Here is a 22,212-nt window from a genome sequence, read left to right as displayed (position 1 = left end):
CTTTCGGGGTATTTATGTTTACAAATAACCTAACCTTTGGAGTGTTCATCAGCGCCACCCACGTTCGTAAGCGGCGGTCGTAGCACGTCCTGAGATACCGCTGTGACGTAGAGCGCCATCGAACGGCGAGGGTGGATAAGAGGTTTCTCACGCAGCTTCCAGCTTATATATATATATATATATATATATATATATATATATATATATATATATATATATATATATATATATATATATATATATATATATATATATATATATATATATATATATATATATATTTGATATATTTGATATATTTGTTATTGTGCTGCCATTCCTGCGCGACGTTCTTTACGTACAAAGAACTAGTGCACTGCACTGGCTCGGGCCGGCCCGGCCCGCGGGCTGGGCCGGGCCGGGACATGATCAGTTTAGCCGGGCCTGGGCCGGGCCCGGGCCTGAAGTTGCGGGCCCGGGCCGGGCTCGGGCTTAAAGCTGCGGACCAGAGCCGGGCTTGGGTCCGTATAGAAACGGCTGGTGTCCGACCATTCATTCACTATTGCAGAGTGAAGTACATAACTGTGGCATTGGAGCAGCGATACGGATGAGCTATGGGTTATAGTACGGGCTGAGAAAAAAACTAAGCTTTATTCTTTGACTTATTTATTTCCTCATTTACACGCCGTGGTGGCTTAGTGGTCAAGGCGCTTGATTACTGAGCCAGGGAACCAAGGTTTGCTCCTAGCCTCGGCGGCCGCATTTCTATTCAGGCGACCAGCGTGACAGCCGTGTGCCATCTTTGTGAAAAGTAACCAGGCGGCATGGTTTGCTTCTCGCTTGTATAGTGGAGCCCATGCGACTTTCCTAAAGACCAAAAGTTGTTGAAAGGTAAGAAGACCCCCCCGTCCTTACCTTTAACGACCATAACAGCTTCAAGGAAGCTGTAAGGGCTCCACTGTACGAGCTAGAAGCAACCATGCAGCGTGGTTACTTTTGACAAAGACTGTACTTTGTAGTTGCTCCTTGAAGAAACCCAGGTGGTCGAAATGATCCGGGGCCCTCTGCTTCGGTGTCTCTTACAGCTTGACTCCCCTTGGGCCCTTAAGACCCAAAAATATAGCTTTTATTTTATAGCTATATTTTTCTCATGTGAGAATTGACAAACTAAAGCGCGTTTGGTTTTCTTTTTGATCATCTGACTGGAACGTCTCATAAATGAAATAGCCACAAAAGCTCATGAGAGTTTGTAAATCTCATCTCATAACCACATCTATCCCTCCTCGCTTCTTCAGCCTGGTTGACATGACAGACGTTTTGCCCTGTAAGTTATCACGTGATTCGCGCGTTATCTTCTGCTCCACCAGAAAGAGAAAAATTTAGCTGGTCTTAATCAGCCACTGATCGTTCGTCATCCCAAAACATACCTATACACTATCAGAAATGCATTCATGAAGGACATATTAGTTTAGGACGCTTATAGTCTTCAAACCGCACACCGTGAAATACTCAAGCCTTTTAGCTTTTCGTTTCTGCTGAAAGGCGACCAGTTCGGCTATGAGTTCAGCCTGTGAGATCGCGTTCACTAAAAAAAATGTCATTCCACTGCTTGCTAGGCAGCTTTAATGTTTATACTTGGCGGGCGGCAAAATATAACTGATTAAAATCATGGGGGAATGCAAAGTAGTTTATTACGCGCGTGTGCAGCCCTATTTATTTGGCTCTCGGAACTTGCGAGTTTATCTTCGCGCACCTACACGAGATCACTGTCCAAAAGAGGGCCTGGCGAGCACTACTCTTAATCACTTCCTTCTGGGATAAAAAGAACCAACTTTCTGCAAGCCAAACTGTGGTTTCAGAACCTTTGTCGGCCAGTCTCTTATCGGTCTAGTAGCAGTCTACTTGCTCAGAGTGAGCAATATACCTCAAGCGTTACTGTGAAACGGGCCGGGCCGGGCCCGGGCTGGGCTTCACTCCGGGATTCACGGGCCGGGCCGGGCTCGCCAGAGCGATAATTTAGCGGGCCTGGGCCGGGCCCGGGCTTGAAGCCGCGGGCCTGGGCCGGGCTCGAGCTTCAGGTCTCGGGCCCGGGCCGGGCTTGGGCCTCAGATTGGGGCCCGTGCAGTGCTCTACAAAGAACGTTGGGTTGTCACTCGTATACTGTAACTTCCTCGCGAGTCATTTCGTGCGGGAGGACTGATTTGCGTATTTGCATGCTTCTAAGCTGCCCTCTTAAAGCAATAAAAAAAAGTTTTTTTTTTCCTTGGAGAGCAGGAACAGTGATCGCTTTGCTCCTTCTCCCTCTCCTTCCCTCCGTCCGTTTCCCTTTCTCTACAGCCCCATGTAATCCCGGGTCTCTCAAGATCCTGTTGTTGTTGTTGCTGTGACTGAGAGAAGGATGAAAAGGAAATTGCACGGGCCTGCCTACTGGCTCGAGCCAAGCCACCACCGCTGCCACGTGCAGATAGAGGAGAGTTAAAAGATCAGAGGAAAGAAAAAAAGGAAAGAAAAGACGCGCGTCGCAGCAACAACTGCGTCCGCCGGAGCGGACGCGGCTCAAAAAACAGATAAGCGGCCGAAGCCGCTCTCGCCCAAGCAAGGACAGATACTCTCTCAAGATCCTGCTGTGGGTGCTTTGGATCACGTTAATTACTTCAGACTGCATGTTATCATTGGCCACTGAGTGGTACCATTGCCATCGGTGAGATCATGTGAGGTGATGATCAGGTTGATCAGGCCCCGCCGCGGTGGCTCAGTGGTTAGTTTCGGCGCTCGGCTGCTGACCTGAAAGACGCGAGTTCGATCCCGGCCGCGGCGGCTGAATTTCGATGAAGGCAAAATTCCAGAGGCCCGTGTACTGTGTGATGTCAGTGCACGTTAAAGAACCCCAGTTGGTCGAAATTTCCGGAGACCTTCACTACAGCGTCCCTCATAGCCTGAGTTGCTTTTGGACGTTAAACTTTAATAAACCAATAAACCAATCAAGTTGATCACGTGATCTGAGTGGCGACACCACCGAGTTTTCTATCGCAACAAGCATGTTACTACAACTTGCCGAAGGGCAGGTAGTGAGCGCAGATCCAGACCACGAGAATGAAATACTGGAACGATAAGAACGGGGTGGAATGCGTTTGGCGGAAGAAGACCCCCAAAGAACCCCAGGTGGTCGGAATTTCCGGAGACCTCCACTACGGTTTCCTTCATAGCCTGAGTCGCTTTGGGCCGTTAAACCCCAATAAACCAATAACCAGACCAAGTTTCTGCTACGGGCATATATTTTTAACTTGCCAACACTCACTTGCGGGCACGGTTTAAGAAGTACTTCTTACACCGTGCTTGCGGGGCAGGAACTTGGAGGCGAACGAAAACGCTTTAAATTAGATTCTGAACAAGGCAGTCAACTACGAAACGGAAGATTATGCGGGCAACGTTCGAGTCAGGACGAGAGCCCCGGTACTACTGCTGCAATATGACGCTTGACACGCTGGAAACCTCCGTGAAAGAGCTGTCAACGCAGAAAAAAAAAGCGCATGTTACGCACAGTTTCCATTTTCGCCAAACTCGCGCGCGCGCGCCTCACGACGCGTCCTCGAAGGGCGGCGCTTCACGCGTCACGGCGTTCATCGCACGCACCGACCACGGTACGCTAGTGCGCGCCCGCGGCGTCAACGTCCTCGCCTCTCTACGTCAATGGAGAACGGGAAGGAGAGGGCAGCGCGCCTGTTGGACGGCGTTCGTCACTGAGTGTACACACATCAACGGCACTATCCACTCTTCGCCCGTGACGTTCTCGCGTGTATGGCAAGCAGCTCCTCTCGGGCTTGTGCGTTTTATGCATTTGTTTTTAGGACCCCCCCCCCCCCCCCCCCTCCCCCACCGTCCCTCTGTTTTTTCGTCCTTCCACGCTTCGTCTCCTGCGGTCCTACGCAGGCACGCCGACTCAGCTGTCGTCTGCTCCGTTCGAAGAGTACGGCTGCTCCGGTTGTTTATTGGCTTCCGTGCACGCAATGCGGTGAGCGCGGCGCGGCCGTATCTGCGGAATTCGCTTTACTACCGGCACACTACGTCTGCACGGCGGACGTAAGCTGCTAGCTAACTCTCTCACATGACACCATTCTACCTCTGCGCCGAATTACTGTCTAATAGCGTCAAAAAGTGCCTAAGAGGAGAGCGTCCCGTCGAACGTGAGTATGTGGCGTCTGCGTTAGCCGGCAGCTTCGTTTACAGCTTCTCGATATAGGCATATACTAGGCGTAAAATGCTGCCGTTGCATTAGCGAAATCGCGGTTAACGTCTGGTGCCGTAAAAGCATCGTCCGATTATACCGTGCCTCTTTTTATGGCGAATGTTTCGACACGATGGAACCTTAGGGAGGTGCATATGGGTACTAGCACACGCTGACGACGCGTTAACAACGCGGCTGAACGGCGGTGAGTGGAGTGCCCCCGCCTGTTTCGGTGCCATAAAACCAGAGGTCGCTGCCGTTAGCTTGGCCCATTGAGGACGAACGTTGCTGAACATCTGCAGCGACCCTCCTGTCTGGCGGCTGGATTGCGCCTGGTTATATTTACGTAACGGTGGGGACATTTTTTATCGGGACTTCTGCGCTGTCGAGAGGGCTTTACGCGCGCTAAGATCGTTGGGAATGAACCTTGAGGGCTCCGCGAGGGAATTTGCAATAAACTGCGCCTTCTTATCGGGTGGGTCAAACGAATCCTCTCTTCCTTGCCGTTTCTCGTTTTAAGAGAGAATGCTTTTAAAGCTACACTCTGATGTAAACTTCTAAACGGTGACACGGCTTTTGCCTACAGAAGTAGACTGCTATAGGTCGTGTAGCTCATTTTTTTCTTTGTTTCTGTTGCTTCCTGGCGACTTTTGTACTGACAGATACCTACTCTTTCCCGGAGTAGAGTGATGCGCCACCTATATCTGTCTGGTGCAGGCAGACTTTGTCGGCGTCGCGGCTGACAGCAGACTTTTGGAGTGCATGTCAATGACGCAGGCGGCGCCACAGTCGTCTATTAACCGTGCAAATTTTAGACTTATCACGTCGCTGCATTTTGTCAGTTATCAGACATGGGACCCGTTTGAAAAGTTTCACAAGCGGTATAGTCAACGATAGTCTGATAATCTCCCCAAACAAGCTTGGCATAGCAGAACAACGCGACCGACAGAAGCAGTCGAAGCAGACTGGGCACAGCTTCAGCTATTCCTGCACGGTCCATCAGGTCAGGCCACGTCAGCGAAATAAAGATGACGTGGCTTTAGTGACTCCGCGCTGCTAATAAATGAGACGAGTAACAGTCATTTCTCTGAATCCTGCGTTCCGGCGCTCTTGCGGGAACGATTCATCGTCCGCGCTAACATGTGGCGGTGCCGCTATAAACTTCTAGCCGGAAACAAGCGTGGTGTTTTACGTTGACAGCTCGGATATAGAGCAGCTTTAGGTCACCGCGTTGCCAGTCCCGCAACATTCAACAGTCAAAAGCGGCCTGTGCAAGAGCGCATGACGTTTGTGTTCAATTCCGCTTCACGTGCTGTAACAGACGTTTTTACAGTGCAACTGTACTCTTCTCATAGTTGATTTTTTTTTTTTTTTTGCTGTGTGCAGTGGCTGTCGCAGTTTTTAATGAGCACTGTCGAGAAGTGCACGAAGCAGAGAAATGTCTCAGGATGGCAAGTTATTCATTGAAACCAGTTGTGTGCATAGCAAGGTGCTAAAACATGCGCATGCCGAAATGCGAAAGAGAAAAAAAACTCTTTAGTATTGACGGCGTAATACACAACACAACATAGACACGGTGCACAACATAGAGAACACACGGCACACACCAGAAATGCGATCGGTAATTGTACAATAAGCACAATAAATGGACAGCATAAGGCCATCACATTTAAGTGGTAATCACAGACACGCGAAGGTAACGCGCAAAAATGATCTTCAGATAACCACTGACCATTGCAAGCAAACCAAAAACTCGAGAGCACACTTGGGGTAGGTCAGGTAGATACTGAAGCTTCATTCCCGAGGTGGTTCTTCCTCTGCCTAACCACCCTGCTTTTCCTTTTTCACCTTGTGTCTCTCCTAATATTCAGTAAAGGGAGAAACGTCAGCCGTATGGAGGTGGCTTAAAGGAACTAGAATTCAGGAAGTACCACGTGCCAAAATCCTTGGGCTGACTATCGCAAAGAGCAACAGTACCCGAGAGGTGATAAGACGCCTTGCGGAGATGACAGAATAAGTAGCAAGAATGATCGGAAGAATCGCCACCAGGAGAAGAGACATGACAGAGAAAGACACCCTGCAGCCAGCACACGATTTTTCATAATTAGCAGAGTTTCGTACGTCGCGCCGTACCGTAGGTAAAAAAGAGCAGACTAGGAGAAGATCAACGCGCTGGTAAAGAAGTCACATTAGATATCCTTCGTCATTTCAATCAGTGCGTCGACAGAAAGGCTTCTGAAGCTGGGTGCCCGGAGCCAACAGCAGGACAGGCAGATCAGTGTTATATTCAAATTGCCACGCATGAGAATAACGCAAGACTGACGTGAACCTCCCGAAGAGCTGTACAGCATCTTACAAGTAAAGCCGATACCAAGGAATATGTGCTGGATACACCACGCAGGAAGAAGATAGAGTCCAGAGCTCAGTCCATAGAAAAACAATTAAATAACAACAGATACACACTATACACAGACGCGGAGGGCCAATTGGAGGCCTGACGTTAGCAGTCACAGACTCGGATGACAACCTCAGAAATAGCTCTTCAGTCAAGTGTAGAGATCCACCCCAAGCAGAGGAGGCAGACATTGCGTTCGCAATAATCACACAGAAAAAACGAATATTATAACAGCTTCGCAAGAGACATCCCGGAGCTACATCAGGGGCAGGATATAGGGCATGCAGCCATTAGGATACTGGAGGACCTAAAGGAAGCCGTAAAGCAAGCAAACCTCATGCGGACACCAGCGCATCAGTCCGTAGAGGGGAACTAAGGCGCACATGCCACAGCCTGAGCACTTCTATACCCGGGCACCCCATCACACGGACGAGCACAACTGCTCAAACATGCGGACCACATACTCAGAAATCCTACGATATTATAGGCTAGGCAGAAAGGAATATGAAGAACTAGACAAAGAACAAGAGATAACATAGAGAAGAATACAAGCAGACACATACTCAAGCCCAAAAAGACTTCACGCTGATATCACATGGTATGTTCTGGCTAAAACAACACAGAAATAGGAAGGATAAAGGAACCGACGGCTGAGCGGTGGGAGGAAGTGCTGAGACCCGAAAGTTCAGCAGGAGCTGATCTAAAGCGCATGAGCGGCTACAAGGTCCAATGGGCTCCCGGAATAGGGAGACCGTCCGCAAATTTCAGTTGCATTTAAAATGTGTTCACCATAATCGTCGGTGCGGACTCGCGGTGGCAGTCGCTCCACTCCTCAAAGAAAGAGCAGTAGAGGCTGGGGAAGAAGGAAAGGTGAAAAAGAGAGGAAGAAAGGAAATAGCAAGGAAAGACGAAAAAAAATGGAGAGGAGGAAAGGAGAGAGGACAGAAAAAAAAGAAAGAAGGAAAAGAACCGAAGGAAGACAGAAAGGAAGAAAACAATAGAAAGGAAAATGAAGGTGGAGAAGAGGAAAGGAAGCGGATAAAAGCGAAAGAAAGAAGAGAAAAGGAAGGAAAAGGATGAAGGAAAGAAGAAGAAAGTTCTCTCGTGCGTGGAAGAGGCCTTCCTCCCACGCAGAAGGCTCACCACCTTTCTTCACGAAAGCCGACGAAGCGGGATGGTGGAAGGATGATTGGGGACAAAGCGGGGAAGACGGGGGAGAAGGGGAGGTATTAGGAGAGGAACTGCGTAGGCCTCCGTTGCATTCCGACCACGACTGCCATCAATCCCCCGCTGGTCCACGAACGACCTCCCGACGACGTCCATCGGCGCTCACTCAGGAAGAAGTCCTGGCGCTCCTTCTGCTGCCGCCCCCGCACCGTATAGATCTCTCTCCGTCGATTGCTGCGCGTGCACCTATCATTCGTCTTCTCGGAAAACATGGCGGGCGCGTGGGCTCTGCGCACGGCTCACCAAGTACGTTCATCCCCCCCGGTTTTCCCCTCTAGCCGCCGCCGGTTCGTTAATGAAGCCGCTCGGAGCTCGCGCGCGTGTCTTTGCTAATTAGGCTGCGCTCATTATCTCTGCGCAGACGCTGCACACTTCATCTTCTTTCCCTCTGTCGCACAGCTAGCTTAGCTGCGTAGTGAAGCAGAAGCCCGTGCGTACACCGTGGGTTGCTGGTATTTAAGCGTTGGCACTGACCGTTAACCATTGGCGATATGTACGCGGCGTGGCACGAAAACAGAGCTATGCGAGTTGCGTGCAGTGTAGACGTCACGCAGCGCAGGTCCGGATACGATGGCGCAAACACGGCATCGCGAGGCAGCGTATAGATGGCGCTAGAGCGGAGTAGGGGATGCCGGCAAGGACGGGAACAGCAGTAATCCCCCGTCGCGGAGCGATAGATCCGGTGAGACCGGCGCTGGTAATCCCGTCGGGCTCCCTGGGTGCAGGGGCTTGGATTTCTGGGAAGGCACGTGGGGTAGTTCGTCGCTGCGAGGCCTCCTCGGTAGAACATGTGTGGGAGCCGAGTGCAAAACGAAAGTGTGTATACTTTTGTCTGTTCTTGAGCGAGGACACTTCGTACATCGTCAAAGTGGTCCACCCTTCGAAGTCGAGCGTTGTCGAATCGAGATAACAGGTAGATGCTGAGGACGAAAGGCCAATGATAGGGTTGTACTTGTTTCACACTCTTCTTTCCTTACTCCCTACCCTGCCTTCATTTACGAACGTTAGGCCTCGAGCCAACCTTTATTTTTTTAAATAAATTTATCTCCTTCTGTCTCCGGTGCCTGAACTCGCCGAGATGACTGCGAAGCCTGTACCTCAGTAATGCGATTAGCCACGGGCGCAATGCTCGGTTATGTTATGTCACGTTAGGTTACGTTTCTGTACGCTGAAATGGTTGCGCAGTGTGGGCCTACTAACGCGAATAGCTGCAAAAAACCTGAAGTTTGTTATCACATTGCATGTTGTGTTATATAGCATAGTTGCTGCGTGATAAAGTAAGGTTTTATCTCAGGCTTAAATGAACAGTTTAGTGAAATTCGCTGTTCAGCGTTGTGTACTGGTCCCTGAAACGCACCTTCTCCCAACGCCGGTAGTGGTTTTCGTTTTTAAATGCAGCAAGTTTTGGTGGATGAAAAAAAGGAGGGGGGGGGGGGGGCGGGGAGAGATTGTTTTCTTGAACCTTATCTGCGTGTTCGAATGACGGCCCCTTGTGTGTCGTGGCTCCTAACCAGTTTAAGTGGCTGGAGCCGGGCTGCGACTCAAGGGAGGACAGAGGCGTGATGGTGCTCTAGGACGATGTATCATTACACTGAGGTGACAGTTTTGGTCACGCTTGCCGCTCTCGCAAGTGCACCGACGCGTCGGTCGATGGCGTGTCGCGCGTATGCAAATGAGATTCGCGACTTGAAGCGACGAAGCGCGTCCACCATGGCGTCTAGTCGACGTTACACTTCACGCAAGGCCAGTGCACGAAAGTGCATTGCTGATAAGAGACTGCAGGCAGCTTGGCTACGCCAGCCGAGCAACACAACCGGGAATGCAGCGTATGCTCTCTGGGCTGAGCCTTGACGCTGGCGTATGTAAACTGTTTCGCTTGGATATTGTTGGCTATACGTACAAGCATATTGCGGACAACGCAACGAACTGTGGAAAGGAAAATGATAGAGGCAACGTAAAGTGACAGGAAGGCAGCTGAATGGCTAGGTAACCCGAGTTAATGATGTCCTAGCTGAAATTAGGAAGAGGGAATGGGCTTGGACAGAGCGTGTAATGCGCAAGATAACCGATGTTCGCTAAGCGTAATGGACTGGATTTCAAGAGAAGGCAAGCGTAGCAGGGTTATGGCAAAAGGTCTGGTGTGGAGATGAAATGGGGAAGCTTGTAGGGACTGGGTGACCGCTAAGGGAGTAGGGCAGAGTTAATTGGGGATCATTAGGAGAAGCATCTGACTTGCAGTGGACGACGTAGTTGGCATGATCATGATGGTGATGTAACAGCGAGACTCAAAGACCCGAGTGAGTTAATGTTTACTACAAGCATGAATTGTGCTCGGGGAGGGGGGGGATGGAGTTATTTTGTGTCCATCCCTTTACTTTCCCCAACTACTCATTGTGAGCGGACCTTACGAATATCTACGGCTTGTATTCGTCGATCGCAATTTCTTTGAAGGAGGTTTGAAGCGACTCTATTTCATTGTAGCGATATAAAAGGGGACATTTTTTTAATCGATACAGATTTTAATTTTAAAAATCATGAGGTACATCATTGCGGTCTGTGCATGTCGATTTTACTGCAGGGGGACATTATGTACACGATAGTGTTCAATGCAAAGATTAATAGGTAATTGAAATTAGCTAATCAACTTTTTAATTTTTGCTTTTAGGGCGCTAGAATATATTGCCTAATTGCAGGCCGTCAACATCGAAGGCGAAAACAGCTTTCAAACTTTCTGAAGCGGCATTGCGGTTCGAAAGATGGAGCGTCAACTTTTGAAGGCTCGTTAAGTTGGCTTTTCCGCGTAGCCCATTTATAAAATGGCTTCGCTGCGCGTAGTGACCTTGACGAAATCGCGTTAATTTCTTCTACATCATAAAATACACTGGCTGCGTCTGTATTTACTGCGTTAGAAATTCGAGCGACGCCATTTTACATACGTGCAACGCGGCAACACCAACTTAACGAGCTTTCAAACGCGTATTTTCACCTTCGATATTTCGAATTACGACGCCGATTAAGAAATTCGAAAGCTGGGTTTGCTTTGCAAGTTGGCGGCCTTCAATTTCTCAACACAATTTTCCGTCCTGAAACGAAAACTTATAAATTTGCTTAGTTAATTTCAGTTAACTAATCGCTTTTTAATTAGGTTCTATCGTGTGCATAATGTCCGTCTTGGTGTGCAATCCACAAGCATAGATCGCGCCGACGTATCCCTCACGGTTCTTAAAATACAAAATTACGGACGAACAAGGGAGGGCAAAGCCTCGGGTAGCTTTTCAACGTTTCGATAAAAGGAGTTCTCTTCTGGGGAGAGCGCGTTCATAATTGGCTGGGTTTAAATAATATCTTCACTCCTAGGAGGAAGGCCCAATGAGGGTGAGGAAAGTGTGCAGTGGGAACGATCAGACATTTGATGTGACAGTTCGGCGAAAGCAGTTGGATTTATCTGTTTATTTATTTATTTACAAATACCTTACAGGCCTCCGTAGAGGCATTGTGTAAGGGGAGTCAAATACAGAAGTTTGTGTAAAATAAGTTAGAAATAAAAAGCATAGTAAAAGTGCAGCAAAACAGACAAAAACAAGTGAGTTCAGATAACATATCGCAGTTCACAAAAATGGTAATTACCCTCGGTAATTACTTTGATTTGACTCTACTATATAATTCATGTTTTCAGACATGCGACATAATTTTTTTGGTGGGCGGAGTGGGATCGAGGGCGCCGATGGTGGTGTTTCAGGAGGGTGGAGGCTCCTCGCTTGGTATTCTTGAAGCAGGCTACCCTCTGTGTAAGCAAAGAACATGCCGCATTATCAGAGTGACAGGTCACCTCCGCAGTGACCAAGCGTTTCGATCACTTCGAGTGACATCTCCCACGTTTTCAGTGTGCCCCGCAGTGGCGTCGCTGACAGCATCCGTGCCGTGTGTTTCAGGGGGCGCGCTGGCGGGAGCCGTGACGCGGTGCGCCCATGTGGCCGCCGCCGCCGCTGCGCGCTGACGTCTTCGCCGCTGGTGGTGGCCGGCGGGTGGTGCTGGCGGCGGCGCTGACGAGCGGCCGCGTAGCGCTGACCAATGGCGCACGTCCTTCTCCCCTGCGACGTGCCCACGTGGCAAGAGGTGGAGCGCCACCTGAGCCAGCTGCGGTTCGCCCACTCGCCCGAGCAGCTGGTCGCCGACATGCAGCGCATCTACGACCTCTGCTGGTGAGACTTATTTACTCGCATAATGCTCGCACTCGCATAATGCTCGCACCCCCCACATTGCCTATCGAAAATTGGAATTTTTTTTTTCCTCGCATAATCATCGCATCCCCAACATCACTCGACAGAACTAAGGAAAAGTGCATGCACTATCAAAATATAGCATTACCAAACTAATGATAAAAGGACTAACAGATACAAAGGAGCGGATGACCCAGCTACAGCCTAAGACAACTACACCTCAGATAGGAAAGAAAATGATTACTTCAAAGCAAAGCGGAATCTTTGGGCTACATAAAAACATTCAAGAGAGCGAAAAGGCGAGAAGGTGTTTCGTCAGTTTTGTTCCGCTGGTACCGCCGCACGTTCTCCCGAGTTCCGCGCATAGTTCTGCCATTTTGCGAAGACTTTCGTAGGCCTCGCTCAGTGCGTGCTACTTTTGTCACCGTGCTCTCGGTGCCGCTTCGCCATGGGGCGATACGCAAGCTACACCGCTGCCTTTAAGCTGCCTTTAAGTCCTGCTTGCAATTGAAGTTTTGGTTAAATTTACAATAGCTGGCTTGAGAACCCCGGTTCACAGCCTATTTACATTTGCTTTCAGCACTCCAAAGCATTGTTCAAAAATTTTCCCCGCGTAATTATCGCACCCCCTAACTTCGCACCGATTTTCTGCGAAAAAAAGTGCGAGGATTATGCGAGTAAATACGGTATACTTCCTCCCTGGCACGTAGCCTGAGCCTTAAGCACGAATTAGCCTGTATGGGAGTACAAAGGGTGTAAGTAGTCCTCTAGCGCACTGCCTTTTAGGGGCAAGGTATGCTGCCCAAGTTCCGGAGTAGATTTCAATCACTAAATATACGAAATGTTTACTCTTGGCAACGGAGGTATGTTCCAACCGCAAAGCATAGCAACCTGATGCAGTTAGCAATGAGAGGAATCTTTTAAAAGCAGCTCCAGAGGCCCTAAAAGAAAGAGAAAAAAACTTTTATTATGGCAAGTGTGTTTAGACCCCCTTGGGTCCCTGGACCACCGCACGGTCCCACTCTACGTCTGAACGTTCATGTGGTGTTTGTTCATGACGTCGGCACCCCGAAGCACCGCAGCAAGTTGCGATGGCGGGTCCGGAGACGAGAGCACGACCTCCCAGTCCTCCCAACTTGATAACGCGGGCTGTAAGGTTATCGAATAAGACACTGAAAGCCCGTTTAAAATCCTTGTAACTGCCAGAACTTCATATGTTTTAAAGAGGGAATTGGTTTACGTTGCCAACCGTAAGTGTTCCGTACTTCAAGTGATGCAAATCTACCCAAGGTTTGGCCAGCATACCCTGCCCCTCTAAAGGGAGTACGCTAGAGGACAGTTTACTCTCTTTTAACTCCTTTCGTGTTTAGAGTGTGCTGCTCCGGCAGCCAGAGTGGTCATCGCTCGAAGGGCAGTTTGCACTAATCTATAGGCAATAGCAGCCGCCGCGGTGGCTCAGTGGCTATGGTGCTCGGCTGCTGGCCCGAAAGACGCGGGTTCGATCCCGGCCGCGGCGGCTGGAATTTCTTTGGAGGAGAAATTCTAGAGGCCCGTGTACTGTGCGATGTCAGTGCACGTTAAAGAACCCCAGGTGGTCGAAATTTCCGGAGCCCTCCACTACGGCGTCTCTCATAGCCTTAGTCGCTTTGGGACGTTAAACCCCATAAACCATAAAACCTATAGGCAATAGCGTTACGTGTGGCGATTACCCATTTGGTGCCTGTTTCTTAGGTTAATTGTTAACCGTAAGCGTATCAGCAGACCATCCTCAGAGTTACAACGCTGCGCGTCAGTTTAGCTCCCTTTGTTGTGAATGAGTTGCGCTCACGTAGTCTGTCAAGCAGGGAATGATAGCACACGCGGAAATTGCGAGTTGGTAGCGTCACCGAGCCTTTCTTCGCGTTCAGGGCTTCGGGAACATAATGAGAAAACAGCTTGGTGACACGGAACACAAGAAGGGGAGACACCAAAATAGCGTGTTCGAAACCATGGTGTATTGCAGCGAATACGGTTAAATTTGCCATAAACATTGTCCTGACCGGGATCTAGAGTACGAACTCTACTGAGGCAAATAAAGCTGTTAGCAAATTCCGTAGCATGCTACAGAGGTCCGAATTCCGGGGACATCGTGCTTTTATACCCTCATCGCCCCTATACCCTTATCGTGCTTATGCCCTTAGCACCCTTATACCCTTGTCGCCCATGCATCCTCCACACAGAGCGATCACTCTGACGTGAGAGATTAAACCTGAAGAACACGTGGAAGTGCGAACTATATCCTAATGCGTTCACGCTTGTCCCTTCGTTGGTGACGGCGAGGGTCACCCGCTGTGTTCTACCCCTACGCAGCGTCGGTCTGGATCCGGAGGACCCTCCGCGGGAGGAGATCCGGCTGGACCTGCTCAAGCGCTTCCTCAAGTCGATGCCGCCGGACGAGAGCCGGCGCTTCTTCGAGTCCACGCTGCCCTCGCTGATCGGCTCGGCGCTGAAGCTGCGCGAACTGCGGCCGTCCGGGGGATTCCTCTACTGCCTGCAGCAGCAGGGTGAGATGTGACTCCGCATCCCCCGCTTTCTCTCTCTCTTTCCCTCGTGAAGGTACAGAACAGAAGTAGCAGCGCAGAAAGCGCGCGATTGTTCTTGCACTTCTTGTACTATCGCTGCATGTGCACTTCTTCACACACTTCGAGCAGTGGCTCAGTGCCTATGGCACTTTTCCTGCTGAGTGTAAGGGCGCGGGTTTGATTCTGAAGCAAACTTTAAGCCGCCATCAACAAAAAGGTGTGATGAAAGGAATATTTCGACTTTAATCCTCGCGCCGATACGTTCACATGCAGTTTATTCTCTCTTTCTTTTTTTACCCGCTGCGGTGGCTCAGTGGTTACAGCGCTCGGCTGCTGACCCGAAAGACACGGGTTCGATCCCGGCCGTGGCGGTCGAATTTCGATGAAGGCGAAATTCTAGAGGCCCGTGTGCTGTGCGATGTCAGTGCACGTTAAAGAACCCCAGGTGGTCTAAATTTCCGGAGCCCTTCACTACGGCGTCCCTCATAGCCTGAGTTGCTTCGGGACGTTAAACACCAATAAACCAAACCAAACCAAACCTTTCTTTTTTTTTTGTGCATACCATAGAAACATAGAACTCCCATCCTGTCTACAGTCGCGTTTTGCCTTTAAAGGAATTTGTAGTTACAGCTAATTGCGGCCGACGTGTTCTTGCTTCCCGCTTTCTTGTGTTTTAAAGATATGTTGTATGCTGCTGACTGCGAGTGATGGCCTCGCAGATGAAACTTCGACCCCTCCTGCCTTAGCCTCATACAAGGCTGCAATACCTTAAAACAAATAAAATAAAATTCCGGCCGCATTTCAACGGAGACAGAAATGGGAGAGCACCCGTATACTAAGATTTCGATGTTCGTTGCATGAACCAAAAGTGTCGGAATTAACGTGTAGCCTTCCACTGCGACCCGCCGTTTTATAGTCCTGGTGTAGCGTTGTCAAGTAATACTTATCACTTCAATTTTTTTCCAGTGTACGCCAAGTGGATCAAATATGCGTCCATCTCAATGCGAAAAACGCGAAGCAAAGGCGAAGAGATTAGCCAGGCATAATTCGTGTTAGGCGCCGTGCATACGGTGAGGGAGGGAAGCGTAGGAGGCGATTCAAGCATCCGGTGAAAGCACAGCCTGCCTGCAGACTAAGTTGCTCTTTGGTCGCCGCGGGCTCGGCCATTTTAAAAAAAATGTCAGCATTGCTACGCTATAAGCCGTGCTGGCAACTTGGCATTCTCGTACAGACCGTACAGTTACATGTAAGACCTATTTGTAGATGGGCCGTGTAGCGTAAACCTGCAGGAATTGTGCTGTGGTCTTGCTTGCACCGTTTTGGAGGACTGTGTCATTTTCTGCTATCGAGCATGTATGTGTAACGGTTGAACAAAGCGTGACTGGCCAAGCCTGTTGCAAGTGCGCAAAACACTGTAAGGTCCAAATCAGTGCAGGGCGCTGTTTGGTCATACCTATACAATGGGTAGCACACGTATCCACTCAAGTCTGCAGATAAGTTCCGCCGCGGTGACTCAGAAGTTATGATGCTCGGCTGCTGGCCCGAAAAACGCGGGTTCGATCCCGGCCGTGGCGGTCGAATTTCGATGGAGGCGAAATGCTAGAGGCTCGTGTACTGTGCGATGCCAGTGCACGGAAGAACCCCAGGTTTTCGAAAGTTCCGGAGCCCTCCACAACGGCATCCCTCATAGCCTGAGTCGCTTTGGGACGGTGAAGCCCGTAAAACCAAAAATCAAACCGCTTTCAGTTGATGAAATTCATGTGATATCAAGAAATTGAAGTATTCTTAAGCCTGCTTTATTTTTTTCCGGACGAGAAGAAAATGCCTGCCATACTTTCGCCATGCACACAGTGCGATACGGGCATAATTTATCGAGCCAGGAGTTGGTATTGATCATGCAATAACAAAGCATCTGCACCACGACAATTTCTGCGATTCACTGGAGACTAATGAACAAGCAACATTGGCTGAACATAAATGACACCTGCCGAATTTTACCTTCCCTATACGTATCGCTAACGACTACAGCGTAAGAAAACTTTATGTACAGGGTGCGTCAAAAGTTCCCAGGCCACAGGGTCTGCTTTTGAGCCATGTAGTGGGGCACTGACGACTGCTGCAAACCTAAAAACTTCTGTATGGAGTAGGAGAAGCGTCACTTTCCTTTGAGAACCTTGGTAGCTTCATAAGAATTTTAAGTGCCAGCATGTACAGTTGAACCGGCGATTACTTCGTTATAGCCGTAGCTTCGTTATAGCCCGTGTTGACCGAGCTTCCAAGGGGAATCGGCATACCTTTGTTATATCCATTATGACGCTATAAACCGCTTCGTTATAACGAGGTTCGACTGAACTGCTGTGAACAAGACCCTGTGTCCTGAGAACTTTTGATGCGCCCTGTGCTTGCAATCCCATCCATCGGTGGTGCTGTTGTGCCCGTCGCACACGCCACTTCCATATCGTACAGGGTGCAAAAAAGAGGAGTGCGCGCGACACTACAACCAGCAGGCCCAGGCTGGTCATTTTCGCGGGAGTACCTAAAAGAGTGTAATTTAACTGTGTATACCTTCGGGGTTAGGAGTAAGCCAAGTTGGTTTTACTCCACCACTGTACTTCTGGCGCCTTCTCCTCGAGCAAGCAACGTAAAGACACGCTCGCCGCTCCGGCTGAGCTTGAACCGACGCCGGTACGACGCGTTCGGCGGTGCCTCGATGGGTCAGTGATCGGCAGATGAGCGCGGAAACACGAAAGGTCTCTGCCCCGTCGGTTGGGTGACGCAGTATTCAGTGTGCGCATAAAACACACGTGGTCCGGCAGAGATGCGCGTGCTTGTGTTCTTTGGGTCGCTGCCAGAGTCTTCGAAAGCGTCCATTTAGGCGCCGTTCACGAAGCTCCGATTTGTTTGGGTTCGCCGAGGGAAGTCAGCGACGCGAGCATGATGTGCTGGCGCCGTACACGTATATCTCCCGCTGCCTGCGCTGTGTTTTGGCTTTGTGTCGTGCAGCAGCCTGGGTAAATGCATAAACAGATTGGCCTTCGGAGCTTCTGTGTTACTGGCGATATAACCCCGCGGCTCGTGCTCGTGACATCGTGTTTACTGCGCTGACGTTTCTTCACGACAGTTTTTCTCGTCGGGCGGGAGCGTCTGAATACGTATACATACGAAATGAGAGGCGCGTGAACAGGTCTCGCTGACTAGCCGGACTTGAAACGTAGTGTCTCTGTTCGTGTTTGCTTTCTTGCTTCCTTTAAACTATGAGCTTCTGCTGTTTATCGGGGAGGGACGAAGGAAAAGCAAAATAGAATGCCTGTTTAAGCAAACATCGAACGCGAACTTGCGGTGCTTTCGTGTAAACATTTGTGAACAGTTTTACAGAACTGACAAAGCGCCGAAGGCGTCAGCGAGGCAGTCGAGCGTTTCAGTGCGGAAGACAATGCAAAGAATCTTGTGCACTCTGAAATTTCAATACGCTTCACTGATTTTGCTGCTTGAGTGGGAATTCCGGATTCTAAAACCTTGGCCACTACAGCCGCCGGGCATCCTTCTTTCACGAGTGTTACGGTCCGATATGTTTCAGTGTGCTAAGTGCATTATTTTGAGTGTGGTATGCAGAGTTTGCACCGAACGTGTAAATCAAGTGTGTACTTACACCAGGGGAGTAAATAGTCGGGGTACTTACGGTCTGCACAAAAAGGAGTAAAAGGAAGTAAGTTATTTTCTAGAGCACTATCTTTTATAACAGCTTACTCCATTTTTATTCTTATATGGGTGTATTGGTGCTTGGAGTGTACTTACACCAGGGGTGTAGTCGTCAGGAGTGTAAATCGTACTCTGCATCTTATTTCCGGACAGAGCCAACAAAAGCCGCCGCGGTGGCGCAGTGGTTATGGTGCTCGGCTGCTGACCCGAAAGACGCGGGTTCGATCTCGGCCGCGGCGGTTGAATTTCTTTGGAGGAGAAATTCTAGAGGCCCGTGTACTGTGCGATGTCAGTGCACGTTAAAGAACCCCAAGTGGTCGAAATTTCCGGAGCCCTCCACAACGGCGTCTCTTATAACCCTAGTCGCTTTGGAACGTTAATCCCCATAAACCGAACCTAACCAAACCAAACCAAACCAAACCAAAGAGCCAACAAAAGGTATATGAATATGAGCTCCAGTTCCGTTCAATCAGCTACCAAGAGCAAAGGAAGATCGTTATGTTTGCCAAGGCAGCAACTGCATATACACCTAGGGAGCCTTCCAAATTTGCTATCTGTCGCAAGCATAAAGACACGGCCACAAAGGAGGAGGATGGAACACACGCTTGAGGAGGACAGGACTGGCGTGTATCTGTCCTCCTCTGTTATGTCAGCGTTTTTTTTTCTACTTAGGTGCACCAAAGAAGAATCTGAACTCGTCTTTTTTACCGTGGTAACTCGATCTACACGTTCCGAGCATTCTTAGAAACTTAGAATTATTGTCCTGTGCAGCCGATTTTCATAATTTAAATCGAATTTAACGTCCCGGCTCCCGCCCTTATTTTTTTTTTTTTTTGAACTTGCCGCTGGCGGTAGTAGGAGTCAACCAACCTTTCAGCCAGTCCCGTGGCGGCTTGCCGCTCTGCCATCGGCGGAGTGATACGTAGTGATCGGCGAAAGCGAAGAGTCCACGCGTATATTTATTTCCGTGGGCCTAACTTGCGGCTATGTAGCTTCTGACTGGATATCCACGGAAACCTAAAAACAAATGCATACAACGCACAAGCCCGAGAGGAGCTGCTTGCCATACACGCGAGAACGTCACGGGCGAAGAGTGGATAGTGCCGTTGATGTGTGTACACTCAGTGACGAACGCCGTCCAACAGGCGCGCTGCCCTTTCCCGTTCTCCATTGACGTAGAGAGGCGAGGACGTTGACGCCGCGGGCGCGCACTAGCGTACCGTGGTCGGTGCGTGCGATGAACGCCGTGACGCGTGAAGCGCCCTTCGAGGACGCGTCGTAAGGCGCGCGCGCGCGAGTTTGACAAAAATTGCGCCTCTCCCGTAACCGAGAGTTGAGTAAGCATGAAATGTTTACGGGCCTAACACAGGCTCCATTGCTCGGCTTAAGCAGCTGTGACGGTGGCGGCATTGAAATCCAGGACGATGCAGAAGCGTACGCGGGCACGACGAGACGCAGGCCTGACAAGAATGTACAGGGTGGTCCACTGTGCGAACACAGCTCCGCGTGGCCGCGCTCCGCGGAGCGCCAGCGGATCCGGCGCGTTCGCGCATCGAAGCAAAGCCGCGCAGGCGCACAGGGGCCCGGGGCAGGAGCTTCGTGTCGTCTGCTACAGCGCTGCGCGCACCTCAAGCGAGGTGCAAGCGAGGTGCGCGCCAGCGCGACACGAAGCTCCTCCCCCGGGTCCCTGTGCGCCTGCGCGGCTTTGCTTCGATGCGCGAAGCCCCTAAGAGATCACGTATGACAACGAAGTGTATCGTGGCATTTATGTGCTTTTCGCACGCGTTATTAGAAATCGGAAATTATAATTCAGTGCATTATCAAATGCACAGCTCGAGTGATATCTTGATGAACATTGAGAAGACACTTGCAGCAGTTATTTTTTGTGACTCGTTTGGAGAGCAACCGGCCCTTGTATGCCGGTCCCGTAGGAGGGCTTAGAGAGTCTCGTTTAAACTCGTTACATCTCGTACGGTGCCCGGATGCTCTCGTTTCAGAGCCCGGATGAGTAGAATTCAGTGCCCGGATGTTGGCTCTCGATCTCGGCGTGACGTCACCACACTGCCGACAACGGGAGCTAAAAGCATTTCATGCTTAAAAACGAAATAAAAGTGATAGCGAAGCCACCACGCGACTGCCTGAAAGGCACTCCACGGGTTAGTTGACTCCTCCTGCAGTCTGCAGCGAGTTAAAAAAGAAAGTTGGAGCCGGGACGTTTAATTCGATTTAATTTAGGGAAATTGGCCGCACAGGACAATAATTCGAAGTTGTTTAGAATGCTCGGAACGTGTAGGTCGATTGCCCGCGGTAAAAAGATGAGTTCAGATTCCTCTTTGGTGCACCTTTCAGACACCTCAGATGTGTGCTACACTGTAAACAGAAATGAGTAAAAAGGGCAGTCTGCTGTCCTCTAGCGCACTCACTTTTATGAAAAGGAGTGCACCAGCGGACTCCCCTTTTACTCCCATGTAGGCGTATTTGCTTTTAGATTACGCTTTTACGTGCGCGAGCGGCCGCCGGAGGGGGCCGCCAGGCGTCTGAGCTGCTGTCTTCGACGCTGCTGAACGTGTTCCAACGATCTTATGACGGTTTGGCGCTTTTCCTTGCACCGCGACCTTTGCAGAGGGCATGTTCGCGCTGAGCCGGCCGTTCGTGGCGTCGCTGCTGGCCAACGCGTTCTTCTCGACGTTCCCCAAGCGCACACCGCGCACGCACCCGACGCTGCTGGACTTCAACTGCTCCGAGCTGTTCCCCTTCCTCGGAACGTGAGTGCGGCGCTGGCAGTGTCAAATCGGGAAGTTCGAGGGATAACCTGCGACTTCAGGATCGAATTTCACAAAGAGCTGGGCTGTGGGAGCATCAATGTTGTCACCCATGAAGCGCATGGTTGACCAGAACTCGGCATGCACATCACTTTGCACATCCGGACTGACGACTGAGAGTTAGCCTTCTATCTTGTTTCTCATTGTAAATGTTAATATTTGCGATCTAAACGGTAGCACAAAATTTGCGACTTTTGCTAAAGTTTACAGACACATGGGGCACAATATAGGGACGGAGATATCGGCCAGTATACGTAAGTCCCCCTGGTGCTTATTTCTTGTGAAGCCTCTTGCGTTTCCCTTAGAAATAACTACAGCAGCGCCCTTTTGCACGATTCAGCAGGTGACGTAATATATCGTTCCCTTGCTTCTCTACAGCAATCGTCCCCGGCAATGGACTCTTATCTACTTACCTTGACTGAATTGCGGTATATATAGCAGATAAATTTCTTTATTACTGCTGTGCCGCCACAGTAAGCTTGAAGAATCGCATAGGAAAGACCATGCCACGGGCAGTGGCCTGGTGCGGGGAGCACACGCTGGCGTGTGGCAGTATATACTTCATTTTAAAAGTACCAAGAAATCGTAGCTAAGTGCGGTTGCCAGTACAGAAGAAGCAATGTGCTTTCTCATTTTCAGGCCCTGCCACTGTGAGAAGCTGCGGAGCCTTTTCGCCTACTTCGACTGCACCTTCCAGGATGAACCGGAAGGCACCGTGTACTTCTGCAGGCAGGTTCGAAATGATTGCTCGAGATACAGGGCGCAATTGGGCAAAGACTGCTATAGGGAAAATGAAGCAACGTGCCCTTTAATCCTGGTCGACACTGGTTTCTTGAAAATTGGCCTTTTTCCATGTGGCTCATTTTGGTCGTGTGGCTTTGCCACGCGGCATGCTGTTGCCGTGGGGCTTTCGTTGTGTAGCTTCTTTCATGTGGCGTTTCCTTCTTTTGACTTTGTGCTTTTTGTAGACATTTAATGCATCCAAGGAGCCACAGAAGCTCGGCAACGAGTCGCGGTGTACAAATGAATACTGTACAAAGCCGAACTAATAAAAGAACACAGCGTGCTTGCAAGCCGGAGGTTA

At 50.0% G+C, this 22,212-nt stretch overlaps 1 protein-coding gene across 2 annotated transcripts in view; it reads left to right on the top strand.

Moving 5' to 3' along the window:
* Nucleotides 1–4,027: 4,027 nt before the first annotated feature.
* LOC149343199 (uncharacterized) overlaps nt 4,028–22,212 on the top strand; it is a 39,901-nt gene continuing 21,716 nt past the window's right edge. The window contains exons 1-5 of one of the 2 annotated variants that reach the window (XM_089545736.1): nt 4,028–4,163; nt 11,759–12,028; nt 14,396–14,589; nt 20,930–21,071; nt 21,768–21,861. In XM_089545736.1, the coding sequence (XP_089401862.1) occupies nt 11,898–12,028; nt 14,396–14,589; nt 20,930–21,071; nt 21,768–21,861 (561 nt within the window). In that variant the 5' untranslated portion in view covers nt 4,028–4,163; nt 11,759–11,897. Of the gene's footprint in view, nt 4,164–11,758; nt 12,029–14,395; nt 14,590–20,929; nt 21,072–21,767; nt 21,862–22,212 lie in introns of those variants that run through there. The other variant, XM_089545737.1, reaches the window with a different exon arrangement.

Source organism: Amblyomma mixtum, chromosome 5, assembly GCF_055824585.1.
Source record: "Amblyomma mixtum isolate Tamu chromosome 5, ASM5582458v1, whole genome shotgun sequence".
NCBI lineage: Eukaryota > Metazoa > Arthropoda > Arachnida > Ixodida > Ixodidae > Amblyomma > Amblyomma mixtum.
Note: the sequence above shows the minus strand (reverse complement) of the source record. Positions and strands in the feature narration are given on the sequence as shown.